The sequence below is a fragment of the Chenopodium album genome, chromosome 20 (assembly GCF_948465745.1).
Source record: "Chenopodium album chromosome 20, dcCheAlbu1.1, whole genome shotgun sequence".
In the NCBI taxonomy this organism is placed as follows: Eukaryota; Viridiplantae; Streptophyta; class Magnoliopsida; order Caryophyllales; family Amaranthaceae; genus Chenopodium; species Chenopodium album.
In genome coordinates, this window is record NC_137853.1 from 1,511,489 (window position 1) to 1,531,201 (window position 19,713).

At 35.1% G+C, this 19,713-nt stretch overlaps 2 protein-coding genes across 3 annotated transcripts; both read right to left on the reverse strand.

Annotated features, from left to right (window-relative positions):
* Positions 1-3,337: 3,337 nt before the first annotated feature.
* On the reverse strand, positions 3,338-10,159 carry LOC145598438 (DEAD-box ATP-dependent RNA helicase 5-like). Of its 2 annotated transcripts, XM_081654789.1 has the most exons (14): positions 9,507-10,159; positions 9,157-9,281; positions 8,955-9,062; positions 8,226-8,306; positions 7,107-7,185; positions 6,147-6,232; positions 6,009-6,065; positions 5,866-5,933; positions 5,078-5,146; positions 4,892-4,985; positions 4,291-4,455; positions 4,116-4,208; positions 3,861-3,965; positions 3,338-3,761 (listed from the first exon to the last, which is right to left on the reverse strand). In XM_081654789.1, the coding sequence occupies exons 1-13, from the start codon at positions 10,018-10,020 to the stop codon at positions 3,873-3,875; spliced, it is 1,632 nt and encodes a 543-aa protein (XP_081510915.1). In that variant the 5' UTR covers positions 10,021-10,159; the 3' UTR covers positions 3,338-3,761; positions 3,861-3,872. The 2 variants fall into 2 exon arrangements, with proteins under 2 accessions (XP_081510915.1, XP_081510914.1); XM_081654788.1 differs by having other exon boundaries at positions 3,338-3,965.
* A 950-nt stretch (positions 10,160-11,109) lies between these two features.
* Positions 11,110-17,892, reverse strand: LOC145596522 (secretory carrier-associated membrane protein 4-like). Its single transcript, XM_081652699.1, has 12 exons — positions 17,702-17,892; positions 15,540-15,638; positions 15,403-15,462; positions 15,182-15,215; positions 14,895-15,017; positions 14,246-14,308; positions 14,068-14,161; positions 13,924-13,969; positions 13,722-13,789; positions 12,257-12,305; positions 11,678-11,743; positions 11,110-11,373 (listed from the first exon to the last, which is right to left on the reverse strand). Exons 1-12 carry the CDS (start codon positions 17,735-17,737, stop codon positions 11,341-11,343), a joined length of 771 nt encoding a protein of 256 aa, XP_081508825.1. The 5' UTR covers positions 17,738-17,892; the 3' UTR covers positions 11,110-11,340.
* Between the last annotated feature and the right edge of the window lie 1,821 nt (positions 17,893-19,713).

Here is a 19,713-nt window from a genome sequence, read left to right on the forward strand (position 1 = left end):
AAAATTTCCTAAAAAAAGTGTGGATTATAACCTTCAATTTTGTAATTTTTTAACCTTTTTTCGCCCGAAAATTAAAATTGCCGAGATGTTTACCATGGTCACTAATATCCTCCGAGAGTCAAATTGGGTTCGTGGAACCGTCCAATATGCCCTTAAACGGTCATTTTACCCGTTCACATTTTGAAGTGATTTCGTAAACTCAAGCGTATCAGGTACGTTTACGACAACATATAATGATCATATATGGTTTCAAACGACATTATATGACATCGAGATGTATCCCTTGTGGTTTCAAGGCTTTTCGCCACCGTGCCCTGAAACCTCAAAATTTGTTCAAAAAGCGTAGATTATAGCCTTCAATTTTGTTATTTTTTGACCTTTTCTAGCTTGGAAATAAAAATTGCCGAGATTTTACCGTGGACCCTAATATCCTCCGGGAGTCAAATTGGGTCAGTGGAACCGTCTAATATGCCTTTAAACGGTCATTTTACCCGTTCATAACTTGCAATGATTTCGTAAACTTAAGCCTACCACGGACATTTATGTCAACGTATAATAATCATATATGGTTTCAAACGACATTATTTGACCCCGAGATGTATTCCCTAGGGTTTAAGGCTTTTCACCACCGGACCTCCAAACCACAAAATTTCCTCAAAATGCGTGAATTATAGCTTTCAATTTTGTAATTTTTTGACCTTTTTTCGCCCGAAAATAAAATTGCCGAGATGTTTACCGTGGTCCCTAATACCTTCCAAGAGTCCAATTGGGTCGGTGGAACCATCCATTATGTCCTTAAACGGTCACTTTACTCGTTCACAACTCGTAGTGAATTTGTAAATAAACTCAATCCTATCACGGACGTTTATGACAACATGTAATGATCATATATGGTTTAAACGGCATTATATGACACCGAGATATATCCCCGGAAATAAAAATTGCCGATATGTTTACCAATGTTCCCTAACATCCTTCGGAAGTACAATTGGGTCAGTGGAGTCATCCAATATGCCCTTAAATCATTTTACCTGTTCAAATCTTGAAGTGATTTCGTAAACTCAAGCCTACCAGGGACGCTTATGACAAATTATAATGATCGTATATGGTTTCAAACGGCGTTATACAACCCCGATTTGTATTCTTTAGGGTTTTAAGGCTTTTTGCCACCAGGCCCCGTAACCTCAAAATTTCCTAAAAAAGCGTGGAATATAGCTTTCAATTTTGTAATTTTTTGACCTTTTTTCGCTAACAAATAAAAATTGCGGAGATGTTTACCATGGTCCCTAACACCCTCCGGGTGTCTAATTGGGTCGGTGGAACCATCCAATATGCCCTTAAACAATCATTGTACCCGTTCACAATTTGCATTGATTTCATAAACTCAAGCTTACCACGTACGTTTATGACAATATATAGTGATCATATATGGTTTCAAACAGCATTATATGACCCCGAGATATATCCCCTAGGGTCCCAACACTTTTTGCCACCGGACCCCAAAATCTCAAAAATTCATCAAAAAGTGTGGATTATAGCTAGAGCTGACGTCCGAAAACCCGACCTTAACGGACAAAAATCTGAACCCAGCCTGTACTTGAACAATGGGGTGAAACTAGTGACATGTAAGCTGACTTGAACCTGAACTGATCTTGACTGAAAACCCATTTGATCCATTACTTTATGACCTGAACTCGAACCTGACTTGATAGTAACCGTCAACTGATTTAATCCGACCTGAAAACAATCCGAACCTGAATTAATACCCGACCCAATTAAAACATGAACCCGAGTCATGTAAGGTTTAATAAAATTTTATGTACCTTGTATTCAGCTTACATACTGGTATAATTCTGTAAACCCTCAATCCGATTTAATAAAATCTTTTGTTCAGCTTATATAACTTTTGTTCTCTATTACTCGTATATAGGTTTAATAAAATCTTGATGATGCTTGATCAAATTATGGAAGTCGTAGTTATATAGTTCAACTTGGCCACATCGATATTTATTAGAATTGAACTTGAACCAGAACCCGACTCAACACTAACCCGAACCCGAATGTACCATCTTGTTAACCCATCCAAACCCAACTCAACACAACCTGAACCTGAAATTGAACCCGATATTATTTTAACTCGAATTGAACCCGACCTATATCCTAAAAGGTGAACGACCCGTTATAACTTGAATTGAAATTGACCCGACCTGAACTTGAACCTGATTTGAAGCAAGATTGACCCGGCATGACCTGATCCTGATTTAACTCAAGACCTAATTTGACCCGATTCAAACCTGACTTGAATACCCGAATTGACAGCTCTAAGTTTAGATATTGAAACATCACTTAAATAAAACCACACTTTTTATTAGTCCTTATAGTGATAATCAAATTTTGTTTATTAATTCCTCCGTTTCTTATTAGTTGACACGTTTGCCAATGCACAAATTCAACCGTTAAAATCTTTAATTACCGATTTTCAAAAATTATAAAAAGTTGATATTTTGAAAATATACACCGTGACGAATCTAACAAGACCCCACAATCCCACATGACTATATTTTTCATTATGTATAAGTCACAAAATACGGTCAAAGGGAGGTGTGTGAATAGTGCTGAAGTCAAAACGTGTCAACTAAAAAAAACGGAGGTAGTATATGATAGTTTCGTAAATAAATCAATAACTTTTTAACTATTGGGGTGTTAAATACCGCTATCTAAATTTATCAAAACCGCCATCATTTCAAAAAAAGTGTCAATCTTGCCCATACTAAACTCCAATCCATTTTTTTTTTCACCTTTTTTTTGCTCTCCACAAACACCTCAAACCACCAACCTTTTTGCACTCAACCACATAGAAGAGGTTACCGTGAGCTGTTGGTGGCAGAGGAAGGATGCGGCAGTGGCGTAGAGACTTTCTTTCCCTTACTAAATATTTTTCCCATTTTCTTTCTCTAACATTAGTCCATCAACCACAACCAAGTCAACCACCACCACGTCGACCACCACAACCCATAACCACCACCTACCTTCTACACCGGACATCCACAACGACGACGAAAGTTGACGAACAATGGATGGGGATCGAGGTGGCTCGTCGGAAAATGAACCGAAAACGCCACCATTGGCATTTTTCCAATGGTTTAAATTCGAAATATTGGCTAGAGAAACCACGACGACGGTCAACCAGAGCCAGAAACTGGTTAAACATTACGATAACCGGTTTTGGGCTCCGATTACCATGCATAACCGGAGCTGAGATATTCCATACTACGAGTATTTTTTGAAAATATTCAGTCTAAATATTGATTTAGTTCTTAAGTGTTACAACTATAAAGAAACGAAAGAAGTATGAAGTATTTTTCATTAAATACAATTCATGTCCATCAAATAAACCAAATTCCCTCGGACAAGAAGTAGAAATCATCCACCAGATTATTAGAATTTCAATTTAAATAAATCTGATTATTCCACTCATATAGCAAAGGAAACACAAAACTGGGATTTTAACATAAAACAAGATAGGAAGACTATATAGTATCCTAATTTAACTCTACCAAAATGCATAATACTAGACATAATTTTAGTAACCCCCCAACTAATTATGCACCTTCAAAACTTCAAGTGTACATCTCTCTTCTGACTACTTCCTGAATAACTTCTAGTTTTATGCCAACGACATCGTGAGGAGAAGTGCCATGGAGCTTCAATCAAGAGCTTCAATAGGACGACATTTACAATATGACTTAAGGATCAAATAGCTGTCAGAGTTCAATACTGAGCTTTAATTAAGATCCTTTTTTCAATTTCATAATCTCACATTCGCTGAGATACGCACCAAGATTAACAATTGCAGTTACCTTCAAAATCATTCATTCATCATCGGAGTCTGCAAATGTTATCTTTGTAGCTTTGGGAGCATCAGCTGTGATCTCTCTGAAATGAGCACCATAGAGCTTGGACTCCTACAAGTGAAAAGGTCACATAAGCATGAGCAAGGGCAAAACATCACAATTTCATGGCCAGAACTTCTAATTTCCTAAAAAAAAAAATTACATAGGAGCAAGGAGGGGTGGATTAAAACAAGATGACAATGAGCAATTTAAGATGCTTACCTTTTTCTTTACATGAGTACCAAACTTTACAAGATCGGGAGGTATATGCTGGTTAGCTTCTCGGAGAACATTGACCAGCTCCCCAGCAAGACCCTGTGGAATGGTGTAAACTTTATTACTAAGGTAAATTTAAAATGAAATAGTAATAACTTAGTTGACTAGATGTAAGTCTCACCTTGTTCTCTTTGGTAAAAAATGTGTGAGCAACTCCCTTTTTACCAGCTCGTCCGGTTCGCCCTATCCTGTGGACATAATCTTCTGTAGTAAGCGGAAAACTGTAGTTGATAACTACTTCAACATCTGGAATATCCAAACCTCGCGCAGCCACATCAGTTGCTATCTGTAAATGCAGTTATTTCAAATTTAACTCTAAACTTAACTCAAGACTCGTACACTAAGCTCATACTTATAGTACCGTCCAATGACACAGCTGTGTCAGATATAGTTGCACACTTGCACTACAACCTAAAAAAAGGTGCCTTGAAATTTGAAAATTACTAAATTTGCTAGCTAAATATAGTAAATGGCACTAAAGGACCCTATTTAAAAAATATTAAAAATATTCATAAAAAATATTAAAAAAAAATAAAAAAAAAATAAAAAAAGTCAAATAGCTAGTTTTTGGGTAATGATAACTAATTGTTAAATTTAGATACAGAATCATTTGATAGAAAAATTTAAATTTTCATCTTGCAAAACAACACTTTTTAAAAAGAATTCAAATTTTCAGCAAGCTAAAACTGCTTGCTATAAACACTTATGCACAAATTACATACCAATAGTGGACAAGTTCCACTCTTGAACAAGGCCAGTGATTTTGTCCGTGTAGATTGTGGCTTACCAGCATGTATAGCAACAACATTCCAGCCCCTAACAAGCACAAAATATTGGAAACAACTTCAAGAATGTCTAGCAGAAGGACAAAAAAATACTGAGAAAAAACAATGGAATTATAAAGCTACCTTCCTTGCAGCATCCTCTCTACTCGGTCTCCTTCCTTCTGATACAGGACAAAGACTATAACTCTATTCCTGTACAAGAGAACATAAAGCGTTCAGAATGATGCATCAACACTAAAAGAAAAATAGGACACAAATCTACACATTCACACTGAAAGTGAGGAATCTACACCAATAAACAATCAGAGATGAAAATACATAAACAGCATCTTACCTAATAAATTTAAAAGTTAAAACATAAATAAATGTCAAGCAGATAGGCAATTTCCCACTCAAATAATTTGTTGAATGCTTATAGAGGTATTTGTGCATATAGTGTCTTCGACACAGTCTGACAACCATATCATAATATATTTTTCATGTTTTCTGGGCCCCACATAAGAAGCTTCACATTTTGACAATATTAAACATGACATTTTCTTAATGATAACGTACTTCTACCATGCCCATTTTTAGTGACAGTAAAAGTTTAAACTTAGGATTACAATTGACTAAAACAAAATGACTTATTGAGCTGCCCTTATATGCTGTGAGGTAGTAGAGGCATCAGATGATTGCATTTGTAAACAAGCCTCCTTGTCTATGTTAATTCTAAGCCTTATCAAAGGCTTGACGCCTTGAAGGTAAAGTTGATTAAGAGGCAAACTGTTTTATTTTGTCTTGATATCAACGGTGATATCAAAGGTGCTCATTCCATCAATTACTTGTTTCACTACGATTCAACTTTGACTAGCTATTTAACAGCTAAGCAGATAAAAGGTTGATTGAGAGGCAACATGAAGAAAACATACTTCTGAGACTCATGGTATTTGTCGAGCAGAGACACAAGGCGTCTATCCCGTGTATTCTCTTCCAAGACCTACAAAAGAGAGCAAAATTAAGAGCTGTATACAACAGAACCTACAATAACATTATATAACAAAACAAGCCAAACCTCTACTATCTGCATGACGTCGTGATTGGCAGCCAAATCTTCTGAACCGACCACTACCTAAAAACAGAAAACAACTTAGAATTACGACCATAATACCAATTACATAGCAACGAGCCAATGATATCAATATGTTCTTACCTTTATGGGGTTTGGATCCATAAATTCTTGGGCCAGTTGATGAACCTCCATAGGCCAAGTAGCACTAAACATCACCATTTGCCGAGCTGAAAGCAGTATAATAGTAAGAAGATAAGACAATCACAATTCATAAAACAATCAAGACCACCTTCAATCAATAAAGTAATTCAACTATGAGAAAGAGGTAGGAGGACTAAAGAAACTTCAAGAAAGACTGCCCATCCAATCTCTAATTATAAAGTCAGCTAAGAAAATGTTAAAGCCTATAAAAGAGCATATAAATTCATGGGTTAGATAAACCACAAGAAAGAACAAAGAGATGGTAAGAAAAGATCCTTGCATCGAGTGAATGTAGGTCAAAGTTTAGACCAAATAAAAGATAAAATAATTGTTCAAAAAAAAAAGGGAGGGGGGGGGGGGGGGGGTACTTAAGTCAGTTATGTGACACTGTGACAGGGAGGGGTTGAGCTCATAATGGCCTAGAAGGCCATTTCAACTTCAAGTCAATGATTACATATAACCAATTTTTATTTAGTACAGTGCCAGCAGAGTCATTACTAAATGCTGCTAATTTTGTCAAGGGCTCTAATAATAGTCATTGATCTCTTTACCCTGTGCTTTCAACCAAACTTACAGCTCTGTGGGCAAAATGAATGAAGGGAAAACAAAAAGGAAAATGCATAGTAAGTTACTTCAATACCCAATTTTACATTTCTACAATACTGTTCTAGACATGTAAAGTTGAATGATACATCCAAATTAATGACATAAGAAGCAAATTGCTATACACTGAATTATTAATACCTATAAACAAAAGACATGTTTGGTTCTATAAACTTGATGCTTCTATTTTTCTCTAATTCTTTTTTCCATCATATTTGCAAGGTTCTAGAAAAAGAATATTATGGACTTGTCAACAAGAAGCATAGAGTTTTAAGCATAGAAGAAATCGTAACATACCAGAGTTTGTTTTGCTCAATATAGAACGGACATCTTGTTCAAATCCCATGTCAAGCATACGATCCGCTTCATCTAAAACCTGCAGAGAAGACACAAATCAAGCAGTAATTAAGATCAGAACTACAAGAATCTACCACAACATATTATTTTAAAATTGAGGGGTATTTAGTTAAGACTGCCAGTTGCCAGGATGGCACACAGGAAGCATGCACTATTGGAGCCTAATTCAGAATACAATATTGGAGCTGAATGTATGAAGGGAAAAATGCAGTACAATGGTCTGACTAAAGCCAAAGAGAAATCTCATATGGCATACATGTAAGTATGTAACTAAAAAACTAAAACTATGGTCTGACAAGCTCAACATATAGCATTTTAGGATCTCCCAAACTAAAAATCTAAAGCTCCATGATATTTAATATCGGAAAAGAAGGCATCAGCAAAACTATTTTAAATTCTATTCTGCTGTATTCCATGATAAAGATCAAGGGGCTTATAATTTATGGTCTTAGAAGAATCAATTTAACATGAAGGACAAACAAAGCATGCAACAAAAAAAGGTAAGGTAATTAAATATCTCCATTGGTCTCCTCTCTTTCTCAATCCAAAACAACCTCTGAAGACAGGACACAAGACAATGAGAAGTGTTTCAGGCATCAACTTCAAATACTACACTGTTTTTCTCAACCACAAAGAATTTTCAAATTTCAATCAGTACTATTTTTATCGTAACAATCAACACTACTCAAGAGTAAATATTTGTATCACTTATAGTGCTCTCGGCCATAACAGAGTGGATCAAAGCTCTGAGGCTTAAAAAAGCAAAGGAATGATAGTCTTGGTTGGAAGATGAATCAAACTATTACTCAGCAGGTCAGCCCTAAAGTCATCTTCTGGAAATCTGGACCCCTAAATTGCTGCGGGAAATGAGCATGATTCAAGGAGGTAGCATTAAGATGATATGTCTGCTTGTGAATAATGATGACTACCTGCAAGGCTAGGCTGCAACCCTCATATGCCAAAATATATGAAAAGATCTAAAGATGTTTACTAAAAAGGTGAAAGAGGGGGAGGTGCCACACTTGACAAAAAACTATTTGTACTATATTTCATGCTTACCACAAATGAAACATCTTGCAGACGGCATGCACCCATTTCAATCAAATCCTTCAAACGTCCTGGAGTCCCAATGGCTATATCCTGAAGTCAGAAAAAATTAAGGATGTTCAGTTAAAGGAAATGCATATATATCCTCAAAATTCAAGATTCTTAAGAGATGCTGAGAGCTACACAAACAGATAGAGACAGCCCCAAGGCAAGATAATAGACATGAAAGAAGATATAGAGGATAAAATAAAAAGATCTAATGTTTTCTTATTATAAATAAGATCACATGTGATGATGACACGAGTAATGAAAGAAAAGCAATAGCAAGGAATGCAGGCAAGTAGCAACAACTTGACCCCAACACTAGATTACTAGAAGCTAAAGAGTGATTGAAGTGTGACAGGCCAACGGTACTTTCCCCATAAAAAGGGTAGCTCTATATGGTTCTTTGCACTTAAGTAAAACCTGTGTGGTATACAGGTATATCCAACAGTCTGAGACAGTTAGGTATTATAGCTTCAGAAGCAGCCGGTCCACATATAAAAATCATATATTATAATTTTGGAACAGAAAGAAAGACGAGTTGCCATAAAATTAAAGTTCAAACTTTCAAGAAAGTTACCATCTTCAGTCCCCTACTCAGTTTGTTCTACTTTTTTGTTTTTTATTCTTCATTTCTATGCATCTAGTTAGCAACCATCGGAATTAGGTGAAGCAATGAGTATTAAGTAGCAAACTTACAATACCAGACTTCAGAGCAGATAATTGAGGTCCTTTTGAGGTTCCTCCATAGAAGCAAGCAGTTTTGATGCCACAAGACTTTCCAGCATCGCAAAGGACATCCGCAATCTACCAACACAAGACAAACAAGTACATAAACCCTTAATTACACAATTCCTTGTTCAAAAAACACACTACACTAAACCAAATGAAGAATACATACTTGTTGTGCAAGCTCCCTTGTAGGTGACAAAAAAAGGCAAAGTGGGTTCAACCTTCTAGACTTCTCATGTTTTCTTTTGCCCAAAACATGCATAATTGCTGGAATTCCAAATGCCAAGGTCTTACCTGATCACAACATTAACATTAAAATATATAACAAACCGATCCAAATCCAATAAGATTGCCTCACACAAACTTACACTAATTCACTATGAAAAGTTAGGATTTCACACATCACAAATCAAACTATTCTCAAACATTCTCATGCCATACATTACCTACATACTAAAGATACCCAACTACATATAAAATCAAATGCACCAATTCAAAATCCAATAGAATAACATATACCTGACCCAGTTTGAGCAATCCCAATAAAATCGCGGTGATCCAAGAGGAAAGGCCAAGCATGAGCTTGAATTGGAGAAGGCTTAGCAAAACCTTTACAGCATTCAAGCACATTATCAGGAAGCTTAGAATCAGCAAATGAACTCAAAGGTGCATACTTTGAATCACCCGAATTCTTCCCAGAAACCACCACACCACCATAACTCTTCTTCTCTTCTTCACCCACTTCACCATCTCTCTTCTCCTCTTTCTTCTTCTTCTTCTTCCCACTTTCCCCATTAACCCCTTCACTCAATTCAGACCCGTTTTCCAAATGGGTATCTCCCTCTTCCTTCCCATTTTTCTTCTCCTTCTTTTTCTTCTTCTTATCGGACTTTTTAGAAGCTGAAATTTCTGGGGTTTCTAACACTTCGCCATTAATTTGAGCTTCTTCTTCTCCTTCAAGCTTTCTCTTTCGCTTGATTTTTCGATCTTCCTCGCCGCCTGAAGTCGTGAGATCCTTGATTTTTTTACCCATGTTAGAGAATTGATGAAGATGATGGCAAAATTACAAGGAATTTCAGAAAAAAAAATTGAAAGAGAAGAGGCAGAGTTTAGGGTTTAAGAGGGGGATATCGTATTTGGGGGCGACTACACTTTCAGTTTTCGTCCAAAGAACGTTTCTGTTAGGTTTCGGCAGTTAAATGCTTCGCAGATTTTTTTTTTTTTTTTTTTTTTTTTTTTTTTTTTTTTTTTTTACCTTTGAAAGCAAAACCACTAATGGCCTCTCGGGTGTGGGTAGGTCAATAGAGAGCACCCAAAATCTCATTTCTTTTCGAATTCAACAACGATATATCTCAGGGTTATATATAATGTTGTTTGGAACCACATAAGACCATTATTATGTTACATAAATTGTCGTGTTAGACTTGAGTCGCTAAAAGGAGGCATACAAGTAAATGGTTAGATTGATATTTTAAAATCAAAGTAGATGGTTTCAACTACCCAAATGGCCTCTTCATTTGTCTTGGGATCCATGGGGAGCACCCTTTCCTCTTTTATTTCTGGGTTCAGAAAAGTAAAAAACTAATGTCCAAAACAGAAGAATATAATAAGGGATATGGAGTTCCTTTAAGATTAGTATGGTCAAAGTATTATATTGGCAAACATGCATAATCAAACCAAGAAAACATTTAGAAACATAGGGAGTACATATTCTGTACTTGTTACTCGTATAATTTATTGGTGGTGTTTTTTATTTGGTGTTTACAATTGTTCATTCATAATTGATGGAATGAATGAATGAGTGAATAAAAATCTTTTTAGCTCAACTCTCAAGGTGAAAGATCATCTATGTGAAATTATGAGATAGTCGACCGAAAAGGGACAAGAGAGGAAAGACCTTATTATCAGTTCCATTATTGAGTCTCTAAAAATATGATGTCAAGCAGAAAATCATCAAGCCCTCACAGATTAACAGAACAGTAAGAAGTAAACGGTCAAAAAAACTCAATTCAATCGTAGCACTTTGAAATATCTAGTGCACAGCCACAAGGCTAACAACATCATGAAATAGTCATAACTGATTTAACAACATCTGCTACAAGCCTAGAGTGACAAGAAATCGTACAAGATTGACTATAGGAATCACAATAAGAAACTTTAAAGATGAATTTATAAAATGAATAAGGGATATGGACTGCCCTTAACATTTTTACAAGGTATGCACAAACTAAAACTAAGGTTTGTCTACTAAAATAGCACGCAGACCCGAGAAAAAATTCAGAACTCTTTGCATGGTTGGAAGGGTACGGAAGATTATAAGAACCAAATGAAGCTCTTGTATACTTGGAGAAATCTACTTGTGCCCCCTGAAATACATGTAAATTTTCTGCAGAATAGCAAACACCACGAATTAGAAATTTCATTTATAGCAAACCCCTTTTACAACGTGGATTACACATTTCATGTATAGATTAGTCTCAAAAGCACTTCGTTTGACGTTTGATTCTATCTATATTATTTCATTCACCTTTTACTTACACCTACAGCCGCTCATCCTTTTCAAACTCTTATAGAACAAGAGTCAACCGGTAAAAAAGGGAGGGAGAACAAAATTGAGATGTCCTTCCTAGCGTTGGCACACAATAGTGATGGACAAATTCACAAATATATGAAAGTGATGTCATTCTCACCTGAAGAACCCACAAGCTCAGGAGTGATTCCAGGCAAAACAACCCAAACCCAACTAGGTAAAAAACCTGCATAGAGTGCATACGCAAACAAAGTCAGGAGTTTTTTCTAAAATGTAAGGATAAAGGATGAAGGATGAAAAAACAATACTTGAGCTGAATGGAAATAATAAATTATCAAGAAACATATTGCACACATTAAAGTTCCATCACTTACTGTGCTAGACCAGAAATAACTGGATCCAAATTGAAGCTATAAACTCGATGTCAAAATATTAGAATTACAAATCGATTACCATATTATACAACAGGAACGATAATGTTCAGGCTATGGAAAACTGATAATTGGAAAACTTGACACTGAATTCGCTACTCCATAATTCAGAAAAACATATTGCAGCACTACATCTATGACTAGATGACATTGCTGATCAAATTCACTGAAGGGGATCAAATTATTAGAACAAAGACATCCTTTCCCATTGATGTGTTGTAATGTGTTATTTGTTGACTTCAGAAACACTGAAAATTAATTTCTTGGCCAAGACAGGCATGACAGACATTAATATCTAGCGAACTTACCCCAACAAGAACACTGTGAGGAAATACATCAATTGCTGCAAGGATGCCCCTGGATATTCAGAAATTTAGGTGTAAATAAGAGTTGGTAGCAAGATATAAATTAACAAGTAAACCAAATATTCATAGGAATAATTATCAGAAATGACATATATATTATCCAAAAACTACGCCATGTGGACCTTCCACCTGGGTGGTGCCTTACCATGACCTTGGCACAAGTTGTCCTAAAAAACAGAAGTGATGCCAACAACCAAATTAACAAGACTGCAAATCTGACGGAAAAATAGATGCAGATGAAGATGTAGGATGAGTTCAATATGACCAGGTAGACTTTACAATTTACCATGTATTTAAAATGAATTACAAACATGACCAAGAAAAAATAATAAATTGTGACTCATATCTAGTGAGCATTTGCCGGCTTATCATCTACAAACTAGTGTGTGTCTCAGACAATGCCCCGGATTGCTAGTTTGTACTTTGTACTTCTTTAATTTGATAATTATGTTCAACTGTTTGTATAGCTAGTGTGAGATAGTGGCGTTGCCTTGGATGTTACGATTTTTTTATCTCATATGTATTTATTTTCTAATCTTGTGAAAAATAAATAAATTAAATAACCTCTAATTTGAAAGGAATATATAATGTTAATTATGTGAAAGTTAAAACATTAATAAAAGTCGGTTAAGATGGTAAGTGTACAGGCTTCATTTGTTGGAGGTTGCGGGGATTCGAATCTAGACCAAACTAATAGCGATGTGGCATAGTGACATGGTGTTATATATGTTGAAGAGCACGCCTTTAATATATAGTATAGATAGATTCCCTTCATACATAGTTATTTGAAAAAAAAAAAAATCTAACAGTTTAGAAGAGGGGGGGGGGGGGTAAAAAACTTAATCAAAATACTTTGGAGAGTTTTGACTACAAGTAATCATTTATTATTCCTGTAATTCAATAGAAGAGAAACCTCCAAAACATAATTTACAAATCAGCATTAAAAGTCCCACAACTAAATGTCTTAACAGAAACTCATGTTAGTTGACCAAATTTCATAAGTATCATTCACTCATTCAGCATCACCAACAGATACTGAGAGATTACTACTCTATACTGTAATCTAGGTTCTTATCTATGCAGAAAAGCAGAGTATTAATTTCACCTCTGAAAAACAAAAATAAATCATTAATTTTGAGCCTTTTGACACCATTCAAATAATAGTTCCAAATTTTGTTTAAGCCTTCAAAATGTTTTTGTATTAACCATATACTCAAAGTTCACATCACCACCAACAGTCATCACAACTGTAATTAATAAATTATTCCTCTGGTTTATCTTTCCCTGATAAACCTCGGTGAATTTGTAAAAACAGATGACACCCAGCATAAATCAAAAGCTCATATCATCTCAAACGATATACTGGCTGAGATTAGTAGTCAATGTGAAACAGGAGTGAGAAACTTACGTGAGAGACTGCCCATGAAAAACAATTGGAGGAGCAATTGCAGCAAACACACAAAAAAGAATATGGATCTGCATGAGGATAATAACATTTAATCAGGACACAGAAAGATGAGAAAATAGGTAAGATATTACACCAGATACCCCCCCCCCCTCCGCCAACACACACACACACACAAAAAGAGGTATATTGAGTGTAAACTCACCAGGTAGAGCAAGAAAAACCAGCCGAACTTCAAGGCACTATCTGTCCTGAAAAAGAAAAATAAGGAAATCAACATCAATGTTAAATTTCTCCTTCAGTGCCAAATCATTGAGGGAGAGGGAAGAGACCAGGCACATTCAACTACCTCATCGCACGATAAAGTGGTCGATACCACAGCACATATGACAGTGGAACACCCAGTAAAGCATATATTGATGCAAGGAAAAATATTTTGGCACCTGGAATACAAAATGGTATCAGATTTTTGTATGAAACAACATAGCAGAAGACTGTTAATTCGGAAAATGGAACAAAGTGCCTACCTCCTCCCTTGATCCAACAGACAATTACTGCAACTATATTGTATACGAGACAAAGAACAATACCTGTTAAGGAAAAAAAAAATAATTAAAAAAAAAGGTTGAGCAATTAGACCAAGATAGAGGTCATTGACTTCAATCAACAAAAACCAACATAAATAAGGTCAAACATTGAAATTAATAATATGACATGCTTAAGACCCTGTTTTTAGAGAAAGTAACATGAAGCAAGAACTACAAGTGAATATTATACTAATAATTACTCAACTTCCTTCATTTCCATTTATAAACAAAGATCAACATGACATGCAACACCATTTGTTACAACGATGCTTAATGATGAAAATACGTTCAGAAATTAAACTTGAGCAAATCTAGATAAGAGACATGATGTAATTGAAATGTGGCCAGCTACACTGCAGTGGGAATTTTTCATAACTTCACAAGATGAACTGCCTAGCTTAATTTAACAACAAATTTTTTGCAGGTACGTGATAATATTTCATGGTTTCACCAACATCAAGTCATTTCCCATGTGAATAAAAACAATATCAAAACAACAAAAGTAATAATGGTTTCTATCCCATGGCACCATACATTTCATCTCATGATCGAACCTCAATAGAGAATTTTGAAGAAGAAAAACTCTTACCTAGCCAACTTGCAAATGCCATATACTGCAACTTCTGAGCATGAACAGGAATTTCATTGGCAATATCATGGTGTATGATTGGAAAGAAAGGTGGCCAGTTCCTATCATCTTCAACAACGCCAGCTGCATTAAAATACTCATTAGTAAGCAATTAGCAATGGACTGGAAAAGAACATATGAGCAAACAATTAGTTAGAGGCTTAGAGCATCATTGAGAATAACAGTCATGGCCAAAGTCCAAAAAAGGGAAAATTAAGCATTCGAGATCAAGCTCCAATTCACTGAACCTCCTGCAACAGCATCTTCTCTCCGCTTTATGTCCTGAGACAGGAAAATTGCAAACAATTCACTAATAAATAAAATAATTTTTTTTAAAAAAAAAGGCCTAAGATGAGAAGGTCAATATTTTGATCCATTAAGATAGAATCATAGTTTACAGTATCAACTAGAACAGTTTAAATATAATTAGGAATCATTCCATCTCCACTTAAATAATGGTAAAACTAACCAGCTCTCTTCTTCTGAGATCTGCCTCCCAATCAGAAAGTTCTTTCTGTTTGTTAGGATCCTGCATAAAATCATAGATAAATATCTTTGACAACCTTTTAAGCATAATCAAAAAGTTAAGTGTAAAAGTTTCCATACATTCCTGGTCTCCAATGGTACATCATCAGTGGCATCATGCTTCTGACCAAAACCAAAGTTAGGGAGGCGAAACTTTGAGCCAGTATCACCTGAACCATTCTGTGAAATATGACACAAGCATTAGCAACAAGGGGAAAATATCATCACTAACAAAGCAAATATAACTTCAAAGTCAAAGGAACTTAAATTTGGACATGCACAAAACAGGAAAAAATAAGGTAACTGATCAGCTTTGCCAGTGCAGTATATAATCCAATTGCCGTTAGAAATACACTGTAACATATAGCATTCAGTAACAAGGTAACAAAATTTCTATCCCTTTGAAAACTTAATTAAGTTCATTAATGTCAACACTCAATGTGCCTCATCTTTGAACATGAAAAATTCTAAACAAAACAAGGAGAACATCACATGTATTGTATTAACTATACTCTAAATCATGATTTGTGAAAACTTAGTCAAATACACAAGTCCCATCCATGCCAAAACATTAAACACTAACACTATGTACATAATATTTAGGATTATTTTCTTCTATTCAGAATTACTTTGAAGTTCAAATTCTCTTGAACAAAATATATACACGATAACTCCAAGCTAGAGTGATTTATGTTTATCACAGAATTTGAGCATTCAAAGTACAGTCATGGAAATTGACATACATTATATCTAGAGGGACTCTCCTGAGTAAGCAAGTTAACTACCTTTAAGTGACTTAGATTAAAATCTTACATAATCAATCAGCAGTAGGTATATATCTCTGAAGCGGGCAGAAATAGATAGCTAAGTGCCAAAAATCCTGAAGTATCCTAGGCCAACAGAATCGTTTATACAATTGGTTTTATAGCATCTTTGAGCTTGGAATTGGAAGACGCCTCGTAATCAATAAAATAGCACTAGGCAAACATAAAGTGGGTCCAAACCTTAATTTCTATAGCAAATGGTTATTTAAGAGATGACAAAAATCATAACCACCGATCCACCCCTTGAACGATAAGTGAAATGAGCATAGTTATAGTCAATAATACAATACTTCCAAAAACATAGTTAATAAGAAACATATCTGAACTAACAACAGAATTCTGACACTTAATGCTTAATGCTGTGAGCTGCTACTATTCTACCAATTCAGAGGACTCTACAAAACTTCCCATCAATAAGACTTATGGTTTCATAATTTCGAATTTTCAATCTTCGGTAAACGTATACGTATTTTGAACCTAGAACACCGTGTGGAATATATGACCCTATATTTCAAAATATGTCACGATTTGGCGACTCCAAAACATTTTGGAAATCAGGCTTTGATGTTGTTGTAATTGTTGTTGTTGTATATATGTCAAAATTTCATTTAGGCCATGCCTGTACAAGGCTACAACAATGCCAATCATGATATTCCCATACTACCTTTAATCCTTTTTCCCTTAACTTTGCCACTATACAGTCTAGAATGTTTTAAGACTCTACACTAAAACTCTCTCCATTAAAAATATGTAATATTTGATTTTCAGACGTCAAACCTTGCCAGCTTTGATGATTAATACGGAATACTATCTATAATCATCTAATACATATACTAAAATTATAATTTTACACAAATATTTCCTAAACTAAATGTAGAAAAAAGCTAAAATTTTCACCCTAAATGATCTATCCAAGGGTTCTTTCACAACTAAACTCGAACGCAACTAGCTAATTTTGGACAAAAATAGCATATACTTTACTACGTATTAGTATTAGATTACGTCCTGAAATCTTTAAAGTGTAGCGTTCATATTAGGAAGATTATTGGTGGCAATCAATCTTCTTCCTAAGCATTAGCTTGTCGGTGATTATAAATTCTGATTTTAATAAACAACATTAAAAACAAAAAATCAAAATTGAAACTGAAACAAACTCAATACATTTTAAATTTAAGGCTGAATTATGAAATGCACACATATTAAGTTAGGGTTTCAGATCCAGATCAAGCAATAGCAACCAAAATCAAACACAATTACCAAACCGACATAATCAAACAAACATCAACATTGTTTACACAAATCATAACGAAAAAACAACGAAATTAAATGCGAAAAAAACGGAGAAACAGATCTAAATATAGAGAATTGAGCAGAAAAAACAAATTTAAAAAAAATCGAGAGAATTTAGGGAAAAATTACAGCGAATGGATTGACGTTTTCCGGCTGAGAACTCATCGATAAGTTGGTAATTTGATTGAAGTTGAAGCGAAAAAGATTGAGAAGAAATAGAGAGTTTGAAAATGAAAAATGCACCTAATTATGAGTGAGAGTGAAGAGAAGAGTGTGAAGAGAGAGAAAATGAGAACGAGGGAAAATACGGAAATAGAAAAATATGTTTAGGTATAAATATCTGTCAAACCAAATCAGATACGCGGGATGTCGAATGGCATCAATCGGCGGTGGGTTACAAATGTTAGCTACTCTACTCACCCACTTTGCATAGCCGCAAACTGGTTGGACGGTCGAGTCAGTTTGTTGCGGGTTAATATTTGGTTCGGAGGGATGCTAATTGTGATATGCCTGGTTGGACAGTCGAGTCAGTTGGGTTTGGGTTAATATTTGGTTCGGAGGGATGTTAATTGCGCTATCGCTATGCTTGGTTGGGCAGTGGAGTTGGTTTGGTTCGGGTCAATAGCTGGTTCACATGAGGATTTACATTAACTGTCATTAAAATTTATTTTCGTACTTGTACTTTTTTTTATTTTTTTGAGCTATTATTAAAGATATACAAAATCTTTTATCTTTTCAATTAGAAGGTCTTAAAGTTCAAGCCCTTACCCTCTATACTTTTTGGTTTAAGAAACACAGCTGAGTCAATCAAACTTATTAGTGTAGCTAGGGGTTTTATTAGTGAGGCGAACCGACCTCAAGCCTCTTTAGGCCCAACTTGAGCTCGAAGCTTATCTAGCTTGAAAATTTTGGCCAGCTCATCAATACCCTTGATTGCAATCTGTTTGGTTTATATTAAGTTGGGTCAATAGTTTATTTTATATACAATAATAATTGAGAAATTAACTGGGTGTCTGGATAGGTGTTTATCCCCTATCCTCTATTCCCCATTCTTCATACCCATCCAAAATTTCTATAATTAGCAACATCTATTGAGAGTACATAGACTACATTTGCTCTATCCATTTGATTCACTAGCAACTTATGTCTAATTAACAATTTGCAGCCTTACCTATACCGTAACATTGCAAGTCAACATGAGTCTACTAGTTGCAAGAATTTGTGTTTTTGTACAGGACATAAGTCATAACCAAAAGACCTCTACCAAGTTGTGGTATAAAACGTCTTAGAGGGGGTAAAGTATAATACTCCTTCCGCCTCTTTTTTATAGTTCACATTTAGAATTTTGACATTATTCATAATGTGAGAGAATCTTCTAAATTACTCTTAATATATAAGACATAATATAGTCATGTTGGGTCTTATTTAATTCGTCTTGATGAATATATTATTAATATTCAATTGTTATACATTTTACTGATAAGCAACTAATTATATTTATGGTCAAAGTGTTGCATTGGCAAACGTGCACAGTCCAAGGGAACTATAAAATGGGCGGAGGGAATAAGAGATAAGGGTTGTGGAAACATACTTGAGGGGGTAAAGTAGATTTCTATAATGCTATGGGACTTTAAGGGTTTAGGGAATGTATTTGTGGGGGTAAAGTTGATTTTTATAGAACATATTTGAGGGGTAAAGTACTATAAAAGACAAAGGTTTTAGAAACGTATTTGAGAAGGTAAAGTTGATTTTTATAAAATTAGGGAACTTGAAGGATTAGGAAAATATATTTATGGGGCTAAAGTTGGATTTTATAAAACGTCTTTGAGGAGGTAAAGTACTATAGAAGACAAAAATTGTGAAATATATTTAAGGGGGCAAAGTTGATTTTTATAAAATATCTTTGAAGAGATAAAGTATTATAGGAGACGGGGATTGTGGAAACGTATTTAAGGGCGTAAAATTGATTTTTATAAAACGTCTTTGAGGGGACTGTAGGGAGTTAGTGAAAGGTATTTGAATGACCTAAGATTTGAGCCAAATTCAATTCGGACTTTAGGGCTCGAACCGTGTGATCTTAATGGTTTGACCCCAAAATATTGAACCTTTGGGTTGGGTTTGTAACAAAAAGAAAGCAAGAC